Below are 22,980 nucleotides of genomic sequence, written 5' to 3'. Positions count from 1 at the left end.
ATCACACAGAGGAAGGAATAGAGCCGAGGTAAACCATCAACTTATCTGAACCTGCTTAGTCTATTCCAGGCTGTGAGGTCAATTAACCACTCTAGATGAGAATAAAACAAGCAAATTTACAGTCTTGAATTAAATTAGTGAGAAACTTAAATAAAAAACTGAACAAGTCATGTAAATGCGGAAATGTAACCCAGATCTGTGGAGATGAGAGGCAGTGGTGGTAACTGCAACAAATTTCTAACCAAAACCAATGACTATAAAATAGAATCTTTTATCTGAACAACTTACCTCATCAGCCAGCAGAGAAAGCTCACTAGTATCTGCTGCTTCATAGTCATATAACACTTTAGCCTTCCTTGTACCTGTGGCAGGTGCTGGGACACTCTCAATACCAAGTGCTCCAGCCTCCAGTGAACTAGATGAAGCTCCCACCACTGTAGAGACAACTGGAATTGTGGCTGCACCAGATGAAGAGGCAGAAGCCAATGGAGTGGAAGAGTTGGTATTAGGTGGAAAAGTATTGGGAAAGCTAGGAAAAAAGACAAAGACCCATATACAAGTAAAAAAAACAAATCCTGGGTTTTAGTTTAAAGCTAAAATATAAAACAGAAACTTCTTAATAGTAGTAATAATAATACAAGTAGAGTAGCATTGTCACGTGTGCAGTGAAATTCTTGCATGTCCAACTGACATACTGTACAGCCCTTTGCCACTCTCTAGCACTCATCAGCAAAATTGTACTAAATAGAAAGTACAAACACATTGTTTCCTGGATGATACCATACATATACATATGCATTGCAAACCTTGGTGCTTTCAAGATAGGAATTTATGACTACCAGCTATGGTAACTAACATCATACTACATAATACATAATATATTTGTAATTAGTGTTTAGTATAGTGGATTTGTATGATGAAACTGCAGGTTATCAGTAGGCAAGAATCATGTGTAAAGGACATGGTGAAAAAGCTAGGGGAATTCATGTATCGAATAGTTCTGAAGTCACTGAGTCAGAAGATCTGTGACCCCCTGGGTGACTCGAAATTTCTTTTTGCCCTCTACCAAGTCATTCTCTATTAAAAGCAATCTACCAGCTCCACAGACTTATCTATCTAAGGACACAGAGTAAAGCCTTCCAAGCAGCGCCGGCTCCAGACATAAACAGGAAGATGGGCGTCTGAAATACTAGGTGGGTCATATTACAAAATCCCCAAATCCAACAAGTTAACAGTATACCCCCCGACAGTGTGAGTGGGGGTATTTAGCCCAACTAACTGACCCCTGGAGCTGAACTTGTTTACAGGTCTTATATAGTGCCTTTGGCAATGGCAGGAGTGTACACCGATAAAATTAAATATAGTTTTCAACCTGGGACGCCAAACCTTTTTAAAACTTTTTTTTTTTTTTTTTTAAGTTAATGTTTGCTATTGTGAGGGGGTTATGATTATATCTGAATAATGTAAGCATAAACTATGCAGAGTTGTATGTACCTTCGGTGTTTCCCAAGCTTTGTGGTGTCACAACTCAGTTTTCGACATACCAGTGCGTTTGCAACCCACCGGGGGAAGAGGATTTTGATTCTCCCCTGTGAAATTAGCACGACCTACCATTCCCCCTAATAGAATTTGGCACGATCCACTGTGGGGGACGAATCAAGTGTGATCGTCAATTTCCTCTTGGGTGAATCAAGCATGACCGGATGGATATGGGGACAGGATTTATTCTGTGGACAGCTGCTGCCCACATACAATGCCACCATGGCTCAAAGGGGGGAAATGCTGTACTATATTATATGGTAATAGGACATAAACGTCTTAATGTACTCACATTTCTCCATTGGCACTGATGGCATAAGAGGAAAGAAAATTAAAAATAATTTACAATTACTGCATATTTGAAAGAAAAAAAGAGGGAACCAGAACTTGAAAAACTAACAAATCATATCTATAGTATTTCAGAGTCTACTTTAGTCATTATATCATTAAAACGGTCAAAGAAAAACATACTTCTGCCAAACGTTAGACAAGCAAGGTGCAATCAATTACATGACAATGGTATTAAGCCAAAAATCTGGCACGGCATTGGAAAATATTGTGCAAGTGTTCCTGGTGTCAATGATCTGTATGAAAAATAAAAAAAATAAAAAATAACAGAAGGACTGGAACAGAAAATTTCTCTATATGTAGATGATATGGTTTTTATATATCAGACCCACAAAATACTGTGCCTGCAGTCTTAACAGCACTTACAGAATTTCAAATGATCTCTGGTCTCAGAATTAATTTGAATAAAAGTGTGCAGAATCCAGTGAATTCTCAAGCATTCAATATTAGATTGGACACCTTCCCTTTTATTACTGCAGATCAGTTTAAATACCTAGGGGTAAATATCACAAGTAAACATAAAGCTCTTTATCAACAAAATTTCGCCATCTATATGGAAAAAAGTAAGCAAGACTTGCATTGATGGTCAACCCTCCATCTCACTCTAGCTGGAAGCTGGAACTATTAATGTTGTTAAGATGAATATCCTTCCTAAGCTTCTCTTTTTATTTCAAAACATTCCAATATACATCAATAAATCATTCTTTAAGCAATTAGATTCAACCGTAACTTCATTTATTTGGAACCTAAAACATCCATGTATCGGAAGAGCGACCCTACAAAGAGCTAAGACAGAAGGTGGCATGGCTCTACCTAATTTTCAGTTTTATTATTGGGCAGCAAACATACAAGCTATAAAAACCTGGACACAAATAGATGAATATACACAGGCTTGGTCCGCGTAAGAAATAAAATCCTGCAGTACTTCTCTATATTCCCTGCTATGTGCCCCAATAAATATAAGTTATCACCAATATACAACTAATAACCCAATTGTGCTTCACTCATTCATAATATGGAACCAATGTAGGAAGCATTTTAAGATGGAGAATCTTTTATCTGTGGCACCTCTGCATAAGAACCACCTTTTTCAACCCTCGCAAACATATGCAATTTTTAATATCTGGAAAACATTTGGGATTAAATTGCTTAGAGATCTTTATATAGACAACATCTTTGCATCCTATGAACAATTATATTCTAAATTTAATTTTCCAGCAACACATTTCCTTTCACTATCTTCAAATTAGAAACTTTGTCAAACAGAACCTGCCAGATTTTCAACCATCTCTCACCTTCCTTTATGCTGGAAAAAATATTGCTCAATCTTGAGGACTCAGACAGCATTTCTGCAATATATAAAAATATTATACAGCCCCTCCATTTCAAAGATCCAAGAGGACAATGGGAAAAGGATCTCTCACTCAACATATCAGAAAAGGAGTGGAAGGGAGCAATGAAGAGAATTCATTTGAGCTCCATATGCGCAAAGAATACAATTATTCAACTCAAAATTAAATATTGAGCAGATCTATCTCGCTTGAAATTGTCCAAAATGTTTCCAGGGCAAGATCTAACCTGTGAACGGTTTTGTGACATTGGCGGTCCCCTCATTAGATTGATTTACTCAATTGAAACTAGTTTCTTAAAGTTTCAAAATGTGTTACAACACAATGGTACATGAGACCCCCGCCAACACTGGACCCCATACACATGTGGGCACCACAGCTGCTGACCTGCTCAACATTGGGACTTTTGAACTGCAGCTAAGACACTTTCCACCTTCAAACTTCTGCTACAACCTTTCTAGAACATTAGAACACACTAGACAAGAACAGGCCATTCAGCCCAACAAAGCTTGCCAGTCCCATCCATTTATTGCTTCCAAAAAAACATCAAGTCGAGTTTTGAAAGTCCCCAACGTCTTACTGTCTACCACACTACTTGGTAGCTTATTCCAAGTGTCTATCGTTCTTTGTGTAAAGAAAAACTTCCTAATGTTTGTGCGAAATTTACCCTTAACAAGTTTCCAACTGTGTCCCCGTGTTCTTGATGAACTCATTTTAAAATAGTCTCGATCCACTGTACTAATTCCCTTCATAATTTTAAACACTTCAATCATGTCACCTCTTAATCTTCTTTTTCTTAAACTGTATAGGCTCAGCTCTTTTAATCATTCCTCATAATTCAACCCCTGTAGCCTTGGAATCAGCCTAGTAACTCTTCTCTGGACCTTTTCTAGTGCTGCTATGTCCTTTTTGTAGCCTGGAGACAGAAAATGCATACAGGACTCCAGATGAGGCCTCACCAGTGCATTATAAAGGTTGAGCAGAACCTCCTTGAACTTGTACTCCACACATGTAACCTGACATTCTGTTAATGGCTTCTGAACACTGTCAGGAAGTCGATAGCTTAGAGTCCACTATGACTCCTAAATCCTTCTCCTAAGATGTACTCTCGATTTTCCGACTGCCCGTTGTGTATTCAAACTTAACATTTTTCCTATGTGTAATTCTTTACATTTACTGACATTAAATTTCATCTGCCACAAATCTGCCCAAGCCTGTCTGCTATCCAAGTCCTTCTGTAATGATATAACAGATTCCAAATTATCTGCTAATCCACCTATCTTGGTATCATCTGCAAACTTAACCAGCTTATTACTTATATTCCCATCTAAATCATTTATATATATTAAAATAGCAGCGGCCCTAGCACTGACCCCTGTGGAACACCACTCTTAACATCGGTCAGTTCTGATGAGGTTCCTCGCACCATCACCCTCTGCTTCCTGTGTCTGAGCCAATTCTGCACCCATCTAAAAACAATCACCCTGAACTCCCACTTCTTTTAATTTGATGCCCAACCTGTCATGTGGCACCTTATCAAATGCTTTCTGAATGTCCAGATAAATAATATCACATGTTCCACTTTGATCGTACCCTTTTGTTGTCTCCTCATAGAATTCCAGCATGTTAGTAAAACATGACCTCCCTCTTCTTAACCCATGCTGACTGTTCCTAATAACTCCTGTCCTTGCCAGGTGTTGCTCAATCTTATCCTTAATAATTCCTTCCATTAATTTTCCTGTGATGCATGTTAAAGCTTACTGGCCTATAGTTGCTTGGATCTGCCCTGTCACCCTTTTTATATAATGGGATAATATTTGCCATTTTCCAGTCCTTTGGAATTTCTCCAGTGCGCAGCGACTTCCTAAAAATAAGTGTCATGGGTTTATATATGTACTTGCTAGCCTCCTTAAGAACTCGAGGGTAAATATTATCTGGTCCTGGTGATTTGTTTGATTTCAGCTTATTTAATCTGAGCAGCACTTCTCCCTCTACAATTTCAAAATCGCTCAGACCTCCTTAGTAGTCCCTGTTACCTCTGGGAGGTTATTCACTTGATTACTTATAAACACCTCAGAAAAATGAAAGTTTAGGGCATCCGCTATTTCACTGTCTGTATCTTAATTCCCCTTTACTATTTCTGATGCACTTGACCTCCTCCTTGACTGCTCTTTTACTACTAAAATACTGAAAGAATCTCTTAGGGTTGTCTTTCGCCTTATTTGCTATATTCCTCTCCAACTGTCTTTTAGCCTCCTTGATATCCTTCTTAATGGTTGCCCTCATGTTCTCATACACTCTACGATTCACTTTGCAGTCAGAAGTCTTATATGCCTTATAAAGCAGTTTTTTCCTAAGTTTATTAGACAATATAACACCAAGAGCACTGAGAGATCCTCAGTTACCTGCTGTGTTTATCCCTGTCCATTTTAAACAGTGGCCTCCCAGTAACACCCATGTCTGGTCTTGTATGCTAAAAGATTACTTAATACAAGCCAAGAATAAAATTAGTATTTGCGTCCTGATTGGTGCAGCTTGTCGTTATGGTCAGTTTTGTCGCCACAGTGGCTTTAAAGTGGTATTATAATCATAACAATCTTTCTACAGTGCTAATTCCAGCTTTGAACCTAGTCAACTGGTGGAGCTAACAATCCCTGTTGGACATAGAAAGTAAAAAACTGAGTTTAATATCAAGTTGAAGAATTAATGGAGAAAACAAAAAACAATAATCAAAAAATTTACAAACATTTTTACGTTAATCATGAATGTGCAGCTACTTCTGAAAAGTTTATTTCAGGAAGATAGAAATATCGTAATATATTACGAATGTATGTTAAGTAAATAAAAACTCACTTCCCAAGTTGTTTCTGAAGTTCTTGCATGTACAGGTGACACTGGGCATAGTAGGTCGCTTGGGCTTCCACAAACTCATGTAAACAGCGCAAGTGATTCACCTAAGGGGTAAGGAGTAGAATACCAGGATGAAATGTGAAAGATTTAGTTGATAAGATAAAATCAAGGCATTAGGAAAAGGCTCTCTTAAACAATGTATCTTGTAAATAATTTTACATATCTTCCATTAAGATAACTATTCACAGTCACATTTTACATACTTGTTTGCCAAAAAAATTAAAGTAGTACACTGAATAAAGCTGGGTACATTTTTTATAATTTCTTTCTTTTTAGTCATTCTGGTATGTGTTTAGACTATAGTGTGTATGTGTATATGTATGTATTTATCTATTTGTTTAAAGAACTTTAAAAAGCCAAATGTCCCCCTGGAGACAAATAAAGTTCTATTTATCCAAACAGGCCTTCTTCCAACCTTGGTGAACCACATATTAGTATGCACTTCCTGATTCTCGTGGCAGATGTGAGAAAATTATGACCAGTATATAACTTGAGGTATTTTCTGAGTGGTATGGCTGTTCCCTCCTCTATAAGCGGGGATTTTTGGGGTCAAATCACAACAACTATATAAACTTGGCTCATTCTGTCATGGTCCATGAAAAAGAGGAACAACACATCACACAAAAGTCTAAAGTTGCATGCTTGTGTTACAGCAGTTCCTTTGGCTAGTGACAGGCATGAAGTGCATACTGATAAGTGGTTCACAATGCTGAAAATGTGACTTAACACTACAAATCAAACAGCAAAACAAAACATTGACAGGCATTCTGAATTTACAGATCTCTGACCACTATAAAATTCTTTTAGAATACTAGTTGATTAATTATTAAAATGAATGACCCTGTGTTCGGATTCAGCGGGTTAGAAAATGGATGGATGGATACAAAATATAAATGTTAATATTGTAAATATACAATATTCTTAAATCTGCTTATTCCAAATCCACTGTCACATGGGGCTACAGCCTATCTCAGAAGCATTTTGCAAAAGGCAGGAAAACATTTTGGGAAGAGCCTGGATGCACATACACCAAACACATGACCAGTTTAGATCCAGCATCACCAGCATGTGTTTAGGGATGTGTGAGGAAAACCCACAAGATACAGGAAGTAAATGTAAATTCCACATGGCTAAAAACCAGTAATGGGATTCAAACCAATGGATCCTAGATCAAAGGGGTGCTACCCACTACACCTATATGCCATTTCTCATTTCTTGAATGTATGAGGTTGAACTCTATAACAGGGGTTTCCAAACTTTAAGACAAGGCACCACAAAACATTTCACAATCTGATCAGAGCCTTCTACTAATTTAAACCAAATGCTGAAAAGTAGATCCTGATTTTGTGTACTGCTAACAGCAGCCAGCCAGCATTTGTATAATATTGGACCTATTAATCAAACCAAATGCTTAACTAAAGTAAGCTACCAACACAAGTTTGTCAAACAATAAATAAATAAAATTGGCAGACTAGGTCTCAGAGAAACAGAAGAAGACGTACTACTCAGGTTGCTGGTGCACTGGGGATTGATGGGGTGAGAAAGAAAGCACTTACCTTTATTGGCCTTGGCACACTGTACCCAGGGAGTCTTGTTCCTGGCATGGGTTGGCTCAAGGAGGTGAGGAGATCAAGGGAGCTGTTACCTCAGACCCCTTGTGAGCAGTGGGGGACTTCGAACAGGTGTGGCCGGTGGACAGGGAAGAACAGAAAGAGGCAAGGTGGGAGAGATAGGAGTGGACTCTCACAGCAGGACCACTGTGAGATGGAGTGGTGGAATTTAAGCACAGCCAAGCACAGAAACTTGGGTTTGGCTGCTGTGTAACCCAACAGTGTTTTTAAGTCCCACTTTTTTCCCCCCTAATTATTTTTTAGGCTTGCTCACATACCACCAGGCAGGTGCTCACATATCACTCAGGTTGAGAACTATTGCTCTAGGTTACAACTACAATAAAAATGGGCCCATTTAATGCAACGACTGAAGAACATTTGAGTTAGGTTTATTTAAAAACTATATGAGGCAATCTTTAATTTTTCTTTTCTATATAAAGAAGGTGAGCCTCGCCAGTACTCCCATGGTTCCCATTTTGAAAACCACTGATGTACAACAACTAAGTGCTCTATAGTGGAGCATGCAGCGTTAGCTGTTTTCTCCTTTTTAATCCCATTTTAAACTGTTATCACTCAGTTTAACACCCCTCATATTCAATTATGTACTTTATACCACAATCACTGTAAACACTGAAGATCTAATCAGGTAAAATTTGAATTAGAAGCTTACACCAATGGACAGCTTGACAACACAAATGAAGAGAAAAACTGAACTAAATGGACTGTGCTGGCCAACTTCAGTGAAGCAAACAGCAGGTGGTAAATGTTTCACAATATTGATGTAAATGTTAAAAACAGTGCTTTCTGTTGTTTATTTCCAAGAGTAGGGTGGAATGGTCACGATAATCAATCGAACCCAAGTAAATAATGGAACTTATGTACAGAGGTAACCAAAATCCGAAATGACATACTATTACAGTGCATCCGGAAAGTATTCACAGCGCATCACTTGTTCCACATTTTGTTATGTTACAGCCTTATTCCAAAATGGATCAAATTAATTTTTTCCTCAGAATTCTACACACAACACCCCATAATGACAATGTGAAAAAAGTTTGAGATTTTTGCAAATTTATGAAAAATAAAAAAATTGAGAAAGCACATGTACATGAGTATTCAGAGCCTTTGCCATGAAGTTCAAAATTGAGCTCAGGTGCATCATGTTTCCCCTGATCATCCTTGAGATGTTTCTGCAGGTTAATTGGAGTCCACCTGTGGTAAATTCGGTTGATTGGACATGATTTGGAAAGGCACACACCTGTCTATATAAGGTCCCACAGTTGACAGTTCATGTCAGAGCACAAACCAAGCATGAAGTCAAAGAAATTGTCTGTAGACCTCCAAGACAGGATTGTCTCGAGGCACAAATCTGGGGAAGGTTACAGAAAAAATTTCTGCAGCTTTGAAGGTCCCAATGAGCACAGTGGCCTCCATCATCCGTAAGTAGAAGAAGTTCGAAACCACCAGGACTCTTCCTAGAGCTGGCCAGCCATCTAAACTGAGCGATCGGGGGAGAAGGGCCTTAGTCAGGGAGGTGACCAAGAACCCGATGGTCACTCTGTCAGAGCTCCAGAGGTCCTCTGTGGAGAGAGGAGAACCTTCCAGAAGGACAACCATCTCTACCATACAGGCCTGATTGGTGGATTGCTGCAGAGTGGCCAGACAGAAGCCACTCCTTAGTAAAAGGCACATGGCAGCCCGCATGGAGTTTGCCAAAAGGCACCTGAAGGACTCTCAGACCATGGGAAACAAAATTCTCTGCTCTGATGAGACAAAGATTGAACTCTTTGGTGTGAATGCCAGGCGTCACGTTTGGAGGAAACCAGGCATCATCCCTACAGTGAAGCATGGTGGTGGCAGCATCATGCTGTGGGGATGTTTTTCAGAGGCAGGGACTGGGAGACTAGTCAGGATAAAGGGAAAGATGACTGCAGCAATGTACAGAGACATCCTGGATGAAAACCTGCTCCAGAGCGCTCTTGACCTCAGACTGGGGCGACGGTTCATCTTTCAGCAGGACAACGACCCTAAGCACACAGCCAAGATATCAAAGGAGTGGCTTCAGGACAACTCTGTGGATGTCCTTGAGTGGCCCAGCCACAGCCCAAACTTGAATCTGATTGAACATCTCTGGAGAGATCTTAAAATGGCTGTGCACCGACGCTTCCCATCCAACCTGATGGAGCTTGAGAGGTGCTGCAAAGAGGAATGGGCGAAATTGGCCAAGGATAGGTGTGCCAAGCTTGTGGCATCATATTCAAAAAGACTTGAGGCTGTAATTGCTGCCAAAGGTGCATCGACAAAGTACTGAGCAAAGACTGTGAATACTTATGTACATGTGATTTCTCAGTTTTTTTACTTTTAATAAATTTGCAAAAACCTCAAGTAAACTTTTTTCACGTTGTCATTATGGGGTGTTGTGTGTAGAATTCTGAGGGAAAAATGAATTTAATCCATTTTGGAATAAGGTTGTAACATAACAAAATGTGGAAAAAGTGATGTGCTGTGAATACTTTCCGGATGCACTGTAAGTTAAAAATGTATATGGGTAGTAAATACGTAAGCATGAAATCCTGACAGAAGGCTGTTAACTTTTATTTTTGCCAGTCTATTTCTAAACAGATATGTTCATATTATAGATTTTTCATATATATATCATGTAAATCAAGAGAAGGAGAAAAAAAGGCTAAGTCTAAACAGTTCTGAAACCATTCACACTGGTAATAGTAACATTATCCTGAGGCATTTCACTTCTTACATGTGTGCTGCTGATTCCCTCTAAAAGCAACCGGGTAACCTCTGCCTGTCGATCAAATTCAGTCTGGGCAACCCGCAGCTCCTGCTCTGCCTAGGAAACAATGAGATGTCACATGAAAAGGCAGAGATAACATGTGGTATTATGCAGGTAAATGATACATTTTCAAGTTCATTTGTTCTTTCAGATAAAAGAGAATTTTAAAAATGCTGTGCTGAGCAATGGTTGAAAGGGTCTGTGTACCAGCTTAAAATCATTTTAAAATGTGAATGCAATTCAATGGAAATGTTCAGCAACATTTAAACTAAAAAAGCTGGGTAAATAAGGATAAAAAGAAAATATTTTTCAAAAGTTGGAAGATGGGTCATGATACTCGGCCATACTTTCTATTCTATGGACAGGAATCAAAACATACAGTCTACTACAAGAGAAATCAGACTTTTAATCTAGGACCACTATTTCAGAATACAGTTTATAATCTTGTACAATACTGCAAATATTATTTTATAAAGTTGATATGTTATAGTATATACAAAGACAATTCAGTTAAAAGAAAATTCACCTTTCTCATTCACTTTAACTACAGTTACAATGGAAAAACGAATCGACTGAACATTAAGACAGTTTTACCAGTGTTTTGTTTTTACCAAATCAGCAATCTCAACTTGTATCCCAGCATATTTGCATTCCAGGGGGAAAAAAGTTTTGTATAACAACCAATTTGTTATACCAACCACCTTTGATATGCAATATTCACCCAAAATGGATCTTTGTAATATTTACACCTAAAGATCTAAGATCAAGATGCTAGAAACCTGGAACAAACTGTAAATTTATTAGGATTCATACATTATTTTGGTAGAACTAATGTTATTTCAGAAATAACAATAGTGGCAGCCACATTCCTTAAAAAATGCTAATCCACAAAGCAGACTAGGATGTAGAACAAAGAGACAACAAAGAGATTGATTCTATATTGGCTGAGCCCTGCCAGAGACCTTGTAAACAATATAAAACTTTAACACATTGAGTGCAGGGGCTTGGTTTGGATCTTTAGGAGACAGCAGTCAAAAGTGATAACAATCTCCATTTTGCAGAGGAGAAAATGATTGATGTGCCTCTCTAAAATCAAAACAGACTGTTCAATACTTTGAAGTTATGCAAGTTTTTTAAAAACAAGTGTTTATCAAGCTGCAAAGGTGGCAACAAAAAAGTGATGTTTGGCAATGTTTTCCACTATAAGCATTAGCAATGCTCAACAGCTGGAGTGAGGGATATTGTTTGTGTTTAAAAAATACACACTGAATAATGCACATTACCTTTATGCAAGACAGCACAGATTAAAATGCTTTTCTATCCTATATTCTAAAAAAATCTAGGAAAGGAAACACTATTGTCCTAATCAATACATTGTCTATTTATTTTATTTCCAACAGCTTAAATCAGTCCACATCAAACATCTTCTCAACCCCTGTAGGGACAACCCAAAGACCTGTTTCAAGTGCAGCACTTTCTTTCATATGCCTAGTTTGGCCAAATTTTTAAAGACAATAATCAGAACTCAAGTTTCAAACATGTTATGCTTGTGCCTGAAGATTTGCATGTTAAGCTATCCCAATTAAGTAATTTCAAGAAAGACAAGCAGAAAAGTTTATTAGTCTCTCTTGGGAGCCTCGGAGAACCTTAAAATGAGGTTAAACTGTGCTCCAGTCAAACTGGTGTTTATCATATAAACCCATTTACTGTACCCATTTAGTTCAACTCTGGATTATGGAGGCCAGTGCTCATGCCAACAGTATCAGACATAAGTATGGATGAGGTGCTACTTCACTGTAAGGCACAAGGACATTTGAGATAACAGTCAATTTGAGCTGCCAGTTATTCGAAAACATGGGTCATTGGAATGTGAAAGAAAAAAAACTGGAGTGTCTGTAAAAAGACAAACACAGATAGGGAGAGAACATGTAAAATTCACAGAGCATGGGTAGGATGAGATATGAATCCAAAACTCTCAAAGCACTTTAGCCAATAAGCCAGCAAAACACATATTTTTCAAAGATGAATTAAAAATAAGAATGGGAAAAGGAAACTGTAGACTTTTCATTGTATAGTACAATGCACAGTTTCTATACCATTAATTCATATAGGATGTACAATGCACCATGATGACTATCAGTCATTATTTGGAGGGGGATTGTTATTCAAATTTAGGTATGTCCTCTTACTGTGATAACATACAGCCACACCTGGAGCAACTTCAAGCTGAGACAGAAATTCATATTGCAATTAGTGATTTAGGCAGACAGTTGCCTTGATTCTACAGATTTACAAGGTGAAGGTTTCCTCTGATAACCATTAATTTAACTTCATTTTAGTAAATGAATACAATAACACAGGAGTTTCACGTCAGTGCTTATTTATTAATTTTTAATAAGAATAGAGAGCACAGCTAAAGCCAAAGGAGACGACTTCAGTAGGTTGCAATTAGTTCAAAATGCATCTAAAAAAAAATTCTACCCAGAAAAGGAAAAATCCCTCCAAACCTCCAATCTCTCCAGTTTTAGCACTGTTACATTGGTTATCCATGTTGTTTGTACTAATAAAGGTATATAAAAAACATAAACCGCGGTAGGCTGGCGCCCTGCCTGAGGTTTGTTTCCTGCCTTGCGCCCTGTGTTGGCTGGGATTGGCTCCAGCAGATTCCCGTGACCCTGTGTTCGGATTCAGCGGGTTGGAAAATGGATGGATGGAAAAACAGAAATCTTACTCCTTCCTACATTTTGTGGTCTCTGTCACTCTATAATTCAAGTCACAACCTTAAATCTTCTAATAGTGTTCTGTTTATTAATTGAAGAGCTAAACATAAAAGTGGTGAGGCAGACATCTGTTGCTTCGCTTCAAAAAATTTGGATCAATTAACCAATACAGACATGCCAGGCTAACATGGTAGAACATTTTAAAAAACACACACCCACTTTTTAAATTAAGTTTTATCATAGATAAATTTTACTTGTACTCCTAATGGACTATACATGTAATTATAATATTCTTTATGGATTTGCAATCATTACTAATGTTTATTTTTCTCTGGTTTTGTTTCTAACTAAAACACAAACTACTACCTGATTGAGTGGCTATCTATGAGACCCACTGCATTAAACCCTGTGGGACGAAGCCTGGAAACAATCAATCAATCGACTTAAAATATTTATCTTAGGTAGAATGCCCAGTAGAATTTGGGCAGTCTTTTGGTCTTAGAACCCTTGCATATTGTTTTTCTCCAGCTTATTTGAAAGTTTTTTTTTTTTTGTTTTTTTTAATCCTCCTGACCATCTGACCTTATCACTGTACTCATTTTTAGAGACTTGGAATATGATACTACTAGCTGTGTGTTGTCTTCGGGACAAAAAACAACCCAAAGACTCCCTAGCAGTTTTACTATATTGGTGAACTTGCAGAGGTGTCAGCTAAGTGGGCCGAGATGGATGTGTAGTCGAGTGTAGCTGAGGCACAAATTGAGTGGGACAGGCTGGAACCTGTCGCAGGCAAACATATAGTAGCTCATTGTGTGAACATACAATGTTCATGTACCACAAAGCCGAGTTTGTCTGCTTGGGTTGAATGAGAAGTTAGGTGCATGCAAGTGCTGAAAAAAAATGTAAAAGTGTGTGCATTCGCCATCTAGTGGCTGTGGTTGAGCATGAACAGAGCTGACTGCTCCATATACACCCACGCACACACACATACGAGCACACACACACCACACACACACAGGTCATTTGTTTATATATGTCTAATATATAAGGACCCTACCTTTCTTCTAATTATATATCTACTTTATGTAAGCCTGTTAAGATTTATTGACATTTATTCATTATTTTTGCCTAATTTAATTTGTTTTTCTTTCATTGTATCTATTTCTTTGACATCTTATAAAGCACTTTGAGCTGCATGTGAAAATATGTTATAGAAATAAGCGTTGTTGTAAGTAATAAGTAAACAAGAGAGTACATCATTTAAAAAAAGTCAATAAATCCTTAATATATATACTTGCATATAAGTCGGGTCTTGACTTAACCCTAACCTGAAAAATCGATCATAAGTGTCGTATTTTTGAACGGGCGTATAAGTCGGAATCTGATTTTATTATTTTTTTCTTGCTTCCTCCAAATCACGCAGCAGTTTCTCAGACTCATTGAATTTTGTTGCAGCAGCGCACTTAACAATTTCTTTCGCCAGGTCAACGACTTAATTTAAAACCAGGTTCAATTTTTCTTCTCATTGAACGCTCCTTTGTACATAAAGGATACTATTACGATAAAGGTGTATGAGGTTGTGAAACACAAAAAATACTAAACAGTGCAAATGTCGCTTTGGAATAGTTTGGGTATTACCGTGTGGTCACTTTGGCACAATGCAAAGAAAAAGAATGGGCAGTGTGCTCTGTGGTTACTCTCTCAGGTGGGCATTAGCATATCATAATCTTCTGGACCAATAGCATAAGTTTTCTGCATTTGACTTAAACGACCGACATTATAAAATAAGAGAAATTATACGGTAAAAATCAAGCCCCGACTTATCCGCAGAAGAACTTAAACGCGAGTATATACGGTAGTTAGGTTTTATAAGAAAGGACTCATTATCACTTTCTCCAAAACAAGTGTTTTAAGAAAATACCTAAAATGCCAAACAGCATTGTCATGCTCTAGCTGGTATGCCACTGTTGCTAGCTAGAAGAACACATTTGCAGAACAGATGCACCTGGACAGTCCTGCGCATGGATTTAGTTTCTAGTGTTTTCTACTTGGACAAATGGAATTAAATATAATCACTTTCTGTACTTCAAAAGACTTGTCAAACTGGGGGGTCCGTTATCTCATTTGGGAAAAATGGGAAATTGGTCCAAAGAACATCTTTGTTCCTATTTACAGCTTTGAAAATACTTGTTCCCCTTCCAGTTTGAAATTCTGTTTCAAATAATCACACAGTATCACTAACTGAGAAAAAACAATTGCCTCCTGGAAGTATGTCTTGACAATGTTGTACAAACGGAAGGCATAAACATGCTCCTTCTGTGAACTGTCAACCTGCGGATGCAACCATTACAAGGGCCAGCACAGCAATAACCTTGATATACCAGTAACCAACACAATATCAAGATTTTTTAAATAAAACAAAGCATGAACAATAAATGCAGAGAAAATAAAAAAGCATTTAGTTACAATGTTACTTTGGTTAACACAATGGAAATTCAAGCAAAACAACAAGCAAAAATAGAATCTAGGCAGGAAAAAATAACTGCTTGCTTCTTAATCTGAAAAGGTTTACTAGACCAAAAATCATGACCCTGACCGCAATCAAGAATTACTCTGGCGAGGAGAAATTCAGTATAATACACCGCATCATTTTTTTCTCAAATGAAAATTGAAAAACTCCTTGCAAACAGCAATTGAACCTGTCATTTCTTGAAGCTCAATTTATCACGAACTTCAGTGTAGCAGGAGCTGAAATCTGTCTAAGAATGTTTGCCACATTTGCCACCAGTTACATATTGATCAATGACAACATTTATTCTTTTTGTGCAGTTTGAAAAAGACAAGACACAATAAAAGATGGCAGTGGAATGCTGAGATAAACATGACAATTAAGGAAAGAGGAAATGCTATAAAGGCGTGGAAGAAAGCAAAGGCAAAAGGTGACAGCACGATCGATTATGAAGAAAAATATGCTAGAAAAGCAGTTGTGAGGGTGCAAGAAGCTAAGAGATGGGACTGGGAAGCATAAGGAAGGAAATAGAAATGTGCTTGGGATTGTAAGGCAGATGGAAAATAAAAGACAGGATTACTGTAATAGTACATAATACTGAAATAATTAATTCAGAATTAATTAATACTAAACTACTTGAAAATAGATTGATAACAAAGGGATTATGGCTGCCTGGAAGATATACTGTACATGCAGAAACTCTGGAGATGAAGATGAAGATAGGCAAAGCAGCAGCCCCACCTGCATTGATATTGCAAATAGCAGCTGATGGTCTTGGAGATGAATGGTTAGTAGACATGTGCAGCATTGTTGTGTGAGATTTTATGAGGATCGCCATAGACTGAAAAAGAAGTGTGTTCATTTCAGGGTACAAAGGAAGGGGTGATTCACTGGCCTGTCTGTCTTAGAGCATTTACGAGTTTAGAGTAGGTAATGAAGGTGTTGGAGAAAAAAGACAAAGTTAATAAAATGTTGTTTCTTTGCATGCCTTTGAAATGAACAACAGATGTAAACCTTCTTGTCATTCCAATGCAATAAAAGCATCAAGCAAATGGAGGGAAGCAGTATTATGCGCTTCCAGATCTGGAAGAAGCATTTAGAGGAGTACCCAGAGAATTGCTGAGGTGGGTATTGAGAATGCCAAGTGTGCATGAATAAGTGTCTGCAGTAATGTCAATGAACAAGAAAGTATGGCCGGTGGTCAAGACAGCAGAGGAGAATAGTGGACATTTTCTGATGAAGGTGCAGCTAGATCATGGATCTGTTATAAGTTCATTGCAATTCTTTAGTCACTATTCACTACAACACGTGGGTAGGATTGCTATGGAAGCTATGCATGTGGATGATCTTGCATTGACAGAGGAAAGTGAAGTAGAACACACTGAATGAAAAGCCAGTTTGAAAGTGAAAGGCCCCAGAGTAAATGCAGGTCAGAAAAGACTGAGATGCTGGTTGGAGTTGAAGGGGGAGAAGGCATGTAAGAGGTGGGTGCACAACCATATGGTATGTGTGGGAGAGGGGAAAGGAAAAACTCAGTCCAATGTAAACATGGTCAGAAGTGATCCATGAAAGGAGAGATAGTATGAAGGTTATGAGTGTATGAGAGGGGTTCAGAATGCTGATGTAGTAGGTACACATTTAATTTCAGAATTTGTCCCCCCCCCCCAACCCCTTCTGACTCTTAAAACACCTCTCTGGCACTGAAGGGAAACGGTTATGAAAGCTGTGTGAGGAGTAGTATGGTCTATGGGATAGAAAAACAGCTGATTATAGCAGACCAGAAAGTAAAGCTGGAAAGAACTCAGATGAAAAGGAGCAGGTGGGTGTGTGTAGTGGCACGAAGTGTTAGGAAGATGAGTGCTGTGTCAAGAGAAAAACTTTGTGTGGAGGTAACAACTGTTGTGCTGAGGAGAAACAGACTAAGGTGTTTTGGACATGTGAACCGAAGTACAGAGGATGACTGGGGGAAGAGGTGGACTAAGATTGAGTGAAGGGAACAAGAGAAACCAAAAAAGACACAGTTGGATGTGGTGTCAGATAATTAGAAAAAAATGGATCCCAAAAGATGCCCATTACCATGGAGAGTGGATGTATAAGATTTGGGAAACATCAGGCTAAGGCTAACCTGGGTAAACCCAGGAAATTGTAATTAAACCAGTAACAATTATGATAAAGATGATATTTATTTTTTCTTACCCCTTTTAAAATTTCAAATTGAAACTAAAACAACATCAAATACTGACAAACACACACATTTGAATTAATAGATTTGGCATCTCTAATGTGAATTGTGAATGTAAAATGTCCTCTGTATCGGTAGATAAATCCAAAGTCCCATCTTAAAATGTACAATAACAAATTGGTTGCATTTAATGAAATAAAATTAATCATGAACACATAGCTCTAATTAGATCTTCCCCTTCCAGTACAACCCAAATTAATGTGTACAATAAAACTGGTTAACCAGATGTAAATGTTCTATGACCCACCTTTAAAAGAGTTGCTTTTATAGTACATTATTATAACATTAAAATTATACTTAAAAAAGAATAAACTTAAAAGGCATCAGATGATCCCTGTGTCACTCATCCAACATTTTTTCATAACAGAACATTATTAAATGACAACTCTCACTTAACATTATAAGTTTTTAAATATACTTACTTTATCCACTTCCTCACTCCAGAGCTGCAAATTCACATAGCAACAAAAAAATTGATAAGCACTGGAATATTCAATATCTCAGCAGCAACGTTTGGAAAGTTTGATTAAAATTTTAAAGTTAAATTAGCCAACAGTTAAACCATTTGAGTCTTTCTGCAGGGTTTCCATTATCTTGTACTGTTCAACTGATTTTTTTGAGAATTACAAATTAAATATGAAAGGTGCTTTTGTCACACCTGACAAGATATTTTCATCATAAACAGATTTAATAATTATCTGGAATGATCTAATGAAAAACACAAGAGTAGACAACTATCTTTTGTTTGCACAAAAAAAAAAAAAAAAAAAAGCAAAACGTTGGTTGGAAAAAATTCCAAGATGGACAATGCTAACCACTTAACTCAAAAACAAGGTATTTGCATTAAACGGTTAAGGCAAATAATCAAAGTAATGACATAACATGCCAATACATTTTTAAAACATAACGTTTATTCTTTGAAGAGGTGTAATATCCCAGTATAGCACTGACTGGTCATGGACCAACTTGAAATAAAACATAAAACAAGTTGTACTCAACTACAAAATCATCAATCCACAGTTCAGTTGCAACACCAATAAAAACGTTTTCACCCCTCCTTCAAAAATTTCATATTTTTTGTGTTTGGGCTCTTATGGTATTTATCAAGATAGTATGCTAATAATACAGAATGCTCTATAATGCTAGTGAAAACAAAATTCTGCAGATCCTTCTAATCGAGACTTTTTATATATATAAAAAAAAAAAAGAATTATGGATTCCAAAAGTATTCAAAAAAATAAGTTTAAATTTAATATAAAAAAGAAAAACTATACTTTCAAGTATTCGTACTGTACCAATGGGGCAACAGAAAAATGGGTCCTGTGTCTGGAGTTATCTTGTCACTTTTGCATATACTGTTTGTCGGTCCATTGCAAAACTGCTTAAGCTCAAATTTAACAGAAGTAGATGTAAATTTATTGTATAAAAAAGTATTTGCCTCCTTCCTGATTTCCTCTATTATTACAAATGTTTTTACACTTAATGTTTTCTGGCCTTGAAGCAAAATCTAGTATTAAATAAGGGGTCCTGGACTGAACAAATATTACATTTTTAAACTTATTTCATTTACCTTATAAAGTTAATTTATGATTTATAATATAAAAAAATGTTATCAAACACCAAGTGGCAGTGAGAGGAAAAATAAATTCTCCCTTTTTGTTAAATCAACTCAATTGAGTATTAATGGTTTCACAATTGGACACTGAGCAAAATTTGAGGTTTAGTACAGATGAAATGGGGAAAAAAGCACTGCTAGCAAAAAAGGACATACAATGCTCATCTCTTATTTGCCAGACATAAATACATTATAGATGCTGTAAGGACTTGAAACAAGTAGTTGATGCCCAAAACACTTACAGTAACAGTGCAATAAAATTCCTTTAGAGCAATAGATTGATAATAGATTATAGGAGGCAGATGGCAGCAATAACTGCAACTAAAGGTGCCAGCTGGTTGGGTTAAATTTTGTTCATTCAAAATATGGTATCAATTAAAAATGTTTAGCTGCTCACTTAAGGGCACTTAATTCAAAATTAGACATTTTGATTGATGACCTGAAAAAATTAATTTACATTTACTTTTTTTAGCAGACACGTTTATCCGAGGTGACTTACAACATTTGTGGTACAATTGTTTACATTTCTTTTGGTTTTCCAAATGGAGCACTGGAAGGTCAAGTGACCTAATCAGGGTCACACAGTGTCAGTAGTGGGATTTGAACCCACAAACTCAGGGTTTGAGGTCTGAGACCTTATCCACTGCACCACACTGCCTTTGCAGCAAGAATACAAAAGTGTAATTAATTACACTTACAATTAAACAGAGGATAACAATATTGCCACAAACAAACATACTCAATTTATCAAAATACGTTTTCTTTCTCTTTTCTCAATACTGGTAGTGTTTTATATTCAAAAGTAATGCATACAACCAATACAAACTGCAATATTCAAATTAAGCCTTTCATTCAGTATTAAATGTTTGCATTAACAGAGGAAGCCAGGAAAATACAATCCCCTCCGAAAGTGAAAGTATTAGAAAAACAAGGCCAATTGATTTGCTTTTGCTGTAACATTTGTATCTGAGATCAAAAGATGAATATGAGAAGACATATCAGAGTTTCAGATTTTATTCCCTGGTATTAACATCTAGATACAGTATGTTAAACAACATAGAAAAGAGAACATTTTGTATCAAACCACCCAGTTTTTTCCAAGTGAGCAAAAGTAATTGAATAAAATGCTTTTAACTAGATTAAAGTCAAAAATACTTAATATATTTGGTTGCAAATTCCTTGCTCTCAATAATTGTATCAGGACTTTGAACCATAGACTCCACCAGATTTCTTGTTTCTTCATTGGTTAGGCCTTTTCAGGCTTTTACCACAACATCTTCTAGTTGCTGTGGGGTTTCTTCCTTTAGTCTTCTCTTCAGGAGGTGAAATGCATGTTCAAATGGGTTAAGATCTGGGTAAGTGACTTGGACAGTCCAAAACCTTCCATTTTTACTCCCGGATGAAGTTCTTTGCTGAGGTGGCGGTTTATTATTGATCATCTTGCTGCATAATAAAAGTTCCTCCCAATTAGTTTGGATGCATTTCATCATAAATTGGCAGACAGTATGTTTCTGTAGACTCTGGAGTTTATTCTGCTACTACCACCATGAGTTACATCATCAATAAAAATGATTCAGCCTGTTCCAGAAGCAGCCATGCAAGTCCAAGCCATGACACAACCTCAATCATGCTTCACAGATGTGCTTGTATGCTTAGGATCATAAGCAGATCCCCTCTTTCTCCATACTTTGGCCTTTCCATCACTTTGGTAGAGATTAATCTTTGCTTCATCAGTCCATAAAACTTTGGTGGTTGTTTACGATGTTATAGACCGATGTTTTGCGGTTCGTCTTTACTGCTTTCACCATTCAACTTGTAGTTGTGGTTTACCTTGGATGATCGGTTTGATGCCTGTTGCTCAGTACACCAGTGGTTTCCTTCTTTTTCAGGACATTCCAAACTATGGTATTGGCTATGCCCAATGTTTTTGAAATACAGCTGAAGGATTTTCCCGTTTTCGCAGGTTCAGAATGATAAGCTTTTCTCCCATAGACATCTCTCTGATCTTTATACAAACAGCAGGTATGAGCGGCACTGTGGGTTGAAAGAAGGCTACCTGGTGGGTCAGGGTATCGTGAAGCCATAGTGTTCGAAGGTAAACGCCATATTGAAATACTCCCATCCAGCAAGTCCAAGCATTTCTCAGTTTAGCGGGGTATTACCGCCGGTCTGTACCACTGTTTTCGCAGAGAGCGATGCCCTTCAGTGATTTAACAAAAAAAAAAGAGGGCCCCAAACAATGTGGTATGGACTAATAAGATGGACCCTGCATTTAGTGACTTAAAACAGGCCCTTGCGTCAGCACCTGTATTGAAAACGCCTAAATTTTCACTACCTTTCATTCTCCAGACGACGCTTCAGCCAGAGTGTTGATGGTGTTGAACACCCCGTCATGTTCCTGAGCCAGAAACTGTTGGATCGAGAGCCCAGGTATGCAGCAGTGGAAAGGGAAGCCCTTGTAATTAAATGGGCGATTATGCAGTTGAGGTACTCCCTCTTGGGCTGGGAGTTTACTCTTGTTACGGATCATACACCTCTACATTGGATGGCCCTACACAAACAGTCGAATCCACACGTCACCAGGTGGTTTCTTGAACTTCAACCATATAAGTTTTCACTTATTCATCTTAAGGGCTCTCTGCATGCCAACGCGGATGCACTTTTTCGAGTTCACGTCTTCATGGTCAGGGCCGCCAGACCAGACAGTCTAGATATAAATACCTGGGAATAAAAACTGAAACTCTAATCTCTCTCCTCATATTCATCTTTTGATTTCACACACAAATGTGCGCAGCAAAAACAAATTAATTGGCCTAGCTGTTCCAATACTTTTACTTTATATTTTCCCATCAGTTTGTGCTCACCAAACAGTACCATCTTCTCCCATTTGATCTCACTGTATCATCTATGCCTTCTAGCAAACTCCTGTTAGGATCTGATGCAAATCTTTTTGTGAGAGCAGTTTTTATGTGCCATTTAGCCTTGATGTGTATATTTTCCATTTATAATGAATATGACATGAGCTGTATGTAATTTTAATTGGTTTGGAAATGTTTCTTTCACTTATTTGTTAACTAGTACTTTACAACAACCCTCTTCCAGTTTTGCTTTAAAAACACTATCAAAATTAATACAATTTTTCAGGAGCCTAGTGAAGCAAACCTAACACGAACATATGAAAACAACAACATGCAGACTTCAGGTAAATGCAGGACTTCTGAAGAAGATGTGCTGAAGCCTATTTAGGCACATTGGTATAAAAGGTGAAGAAAACTTCAAAAAAAAAAAAAAACACACATTTTTTTAAAAAACTTATTCAAAACAATCTTAAAATGTTCAAATTTCAA

At 37.4% G+C, this 22,980-nt stretch overlaps 1 protein-coding gene across 2 annotated transcripts in view; it reads right to left on the bottom strand.

Annotated features, from left to right (window-relative positions):
* Positions 1-22,980, bottom strand: part of LOC114656961 (endophilin-B2-like) — an 82,206-nt gene that overhangs the window by 5,099 nt on the left and 54,127 nt on the right. Inside the window, exons 8-11 of one of the 2 annotated variants that reach the window (XM_051932178.1) lie at positions 18,441-18,464; positions 10,515-10,604; positions 6,090-6,190; positions 289-529 (exon numbers count right to left, since the gene is read on the bottom strand). In XM_051932178.1, coding sequence (XP_051788138.1) covers positions 289-529; positions 6,090-6,190; positions 10,515-10,604; positions 18,441-18,464 — 456 coding nt within the window. The remainder of the gene's footprint in view (positions 1-288; positions 530-6,089; positions 6,191-10,514; positions 10,605-18,440; positions 18,465-22,980) is intronic. The other variant, XM_028808626.2, reaches the window with a different exon arrangement.

The sequence above is a fragment of the Erpetoichthys calabaricus genome, chromosome 9 (assembly GCF_900747795.2).
Source record: "Erpetoichthys calabaricus chromosome 9, fErpCal1.3, whole genome shotgun sequence".
Classification (NCBI taxonomy): Eukaryota; Metazoa; Chordata; class Cladistia; order Polypteriformes; family Polypteridae; genus Erpetoichthys; species Erpetoichthys calabaricus.
Note: the sequence above shows the minus strand (reverse complement) of the source record. Positions and strands in the feature narration are given on the sequence as shown.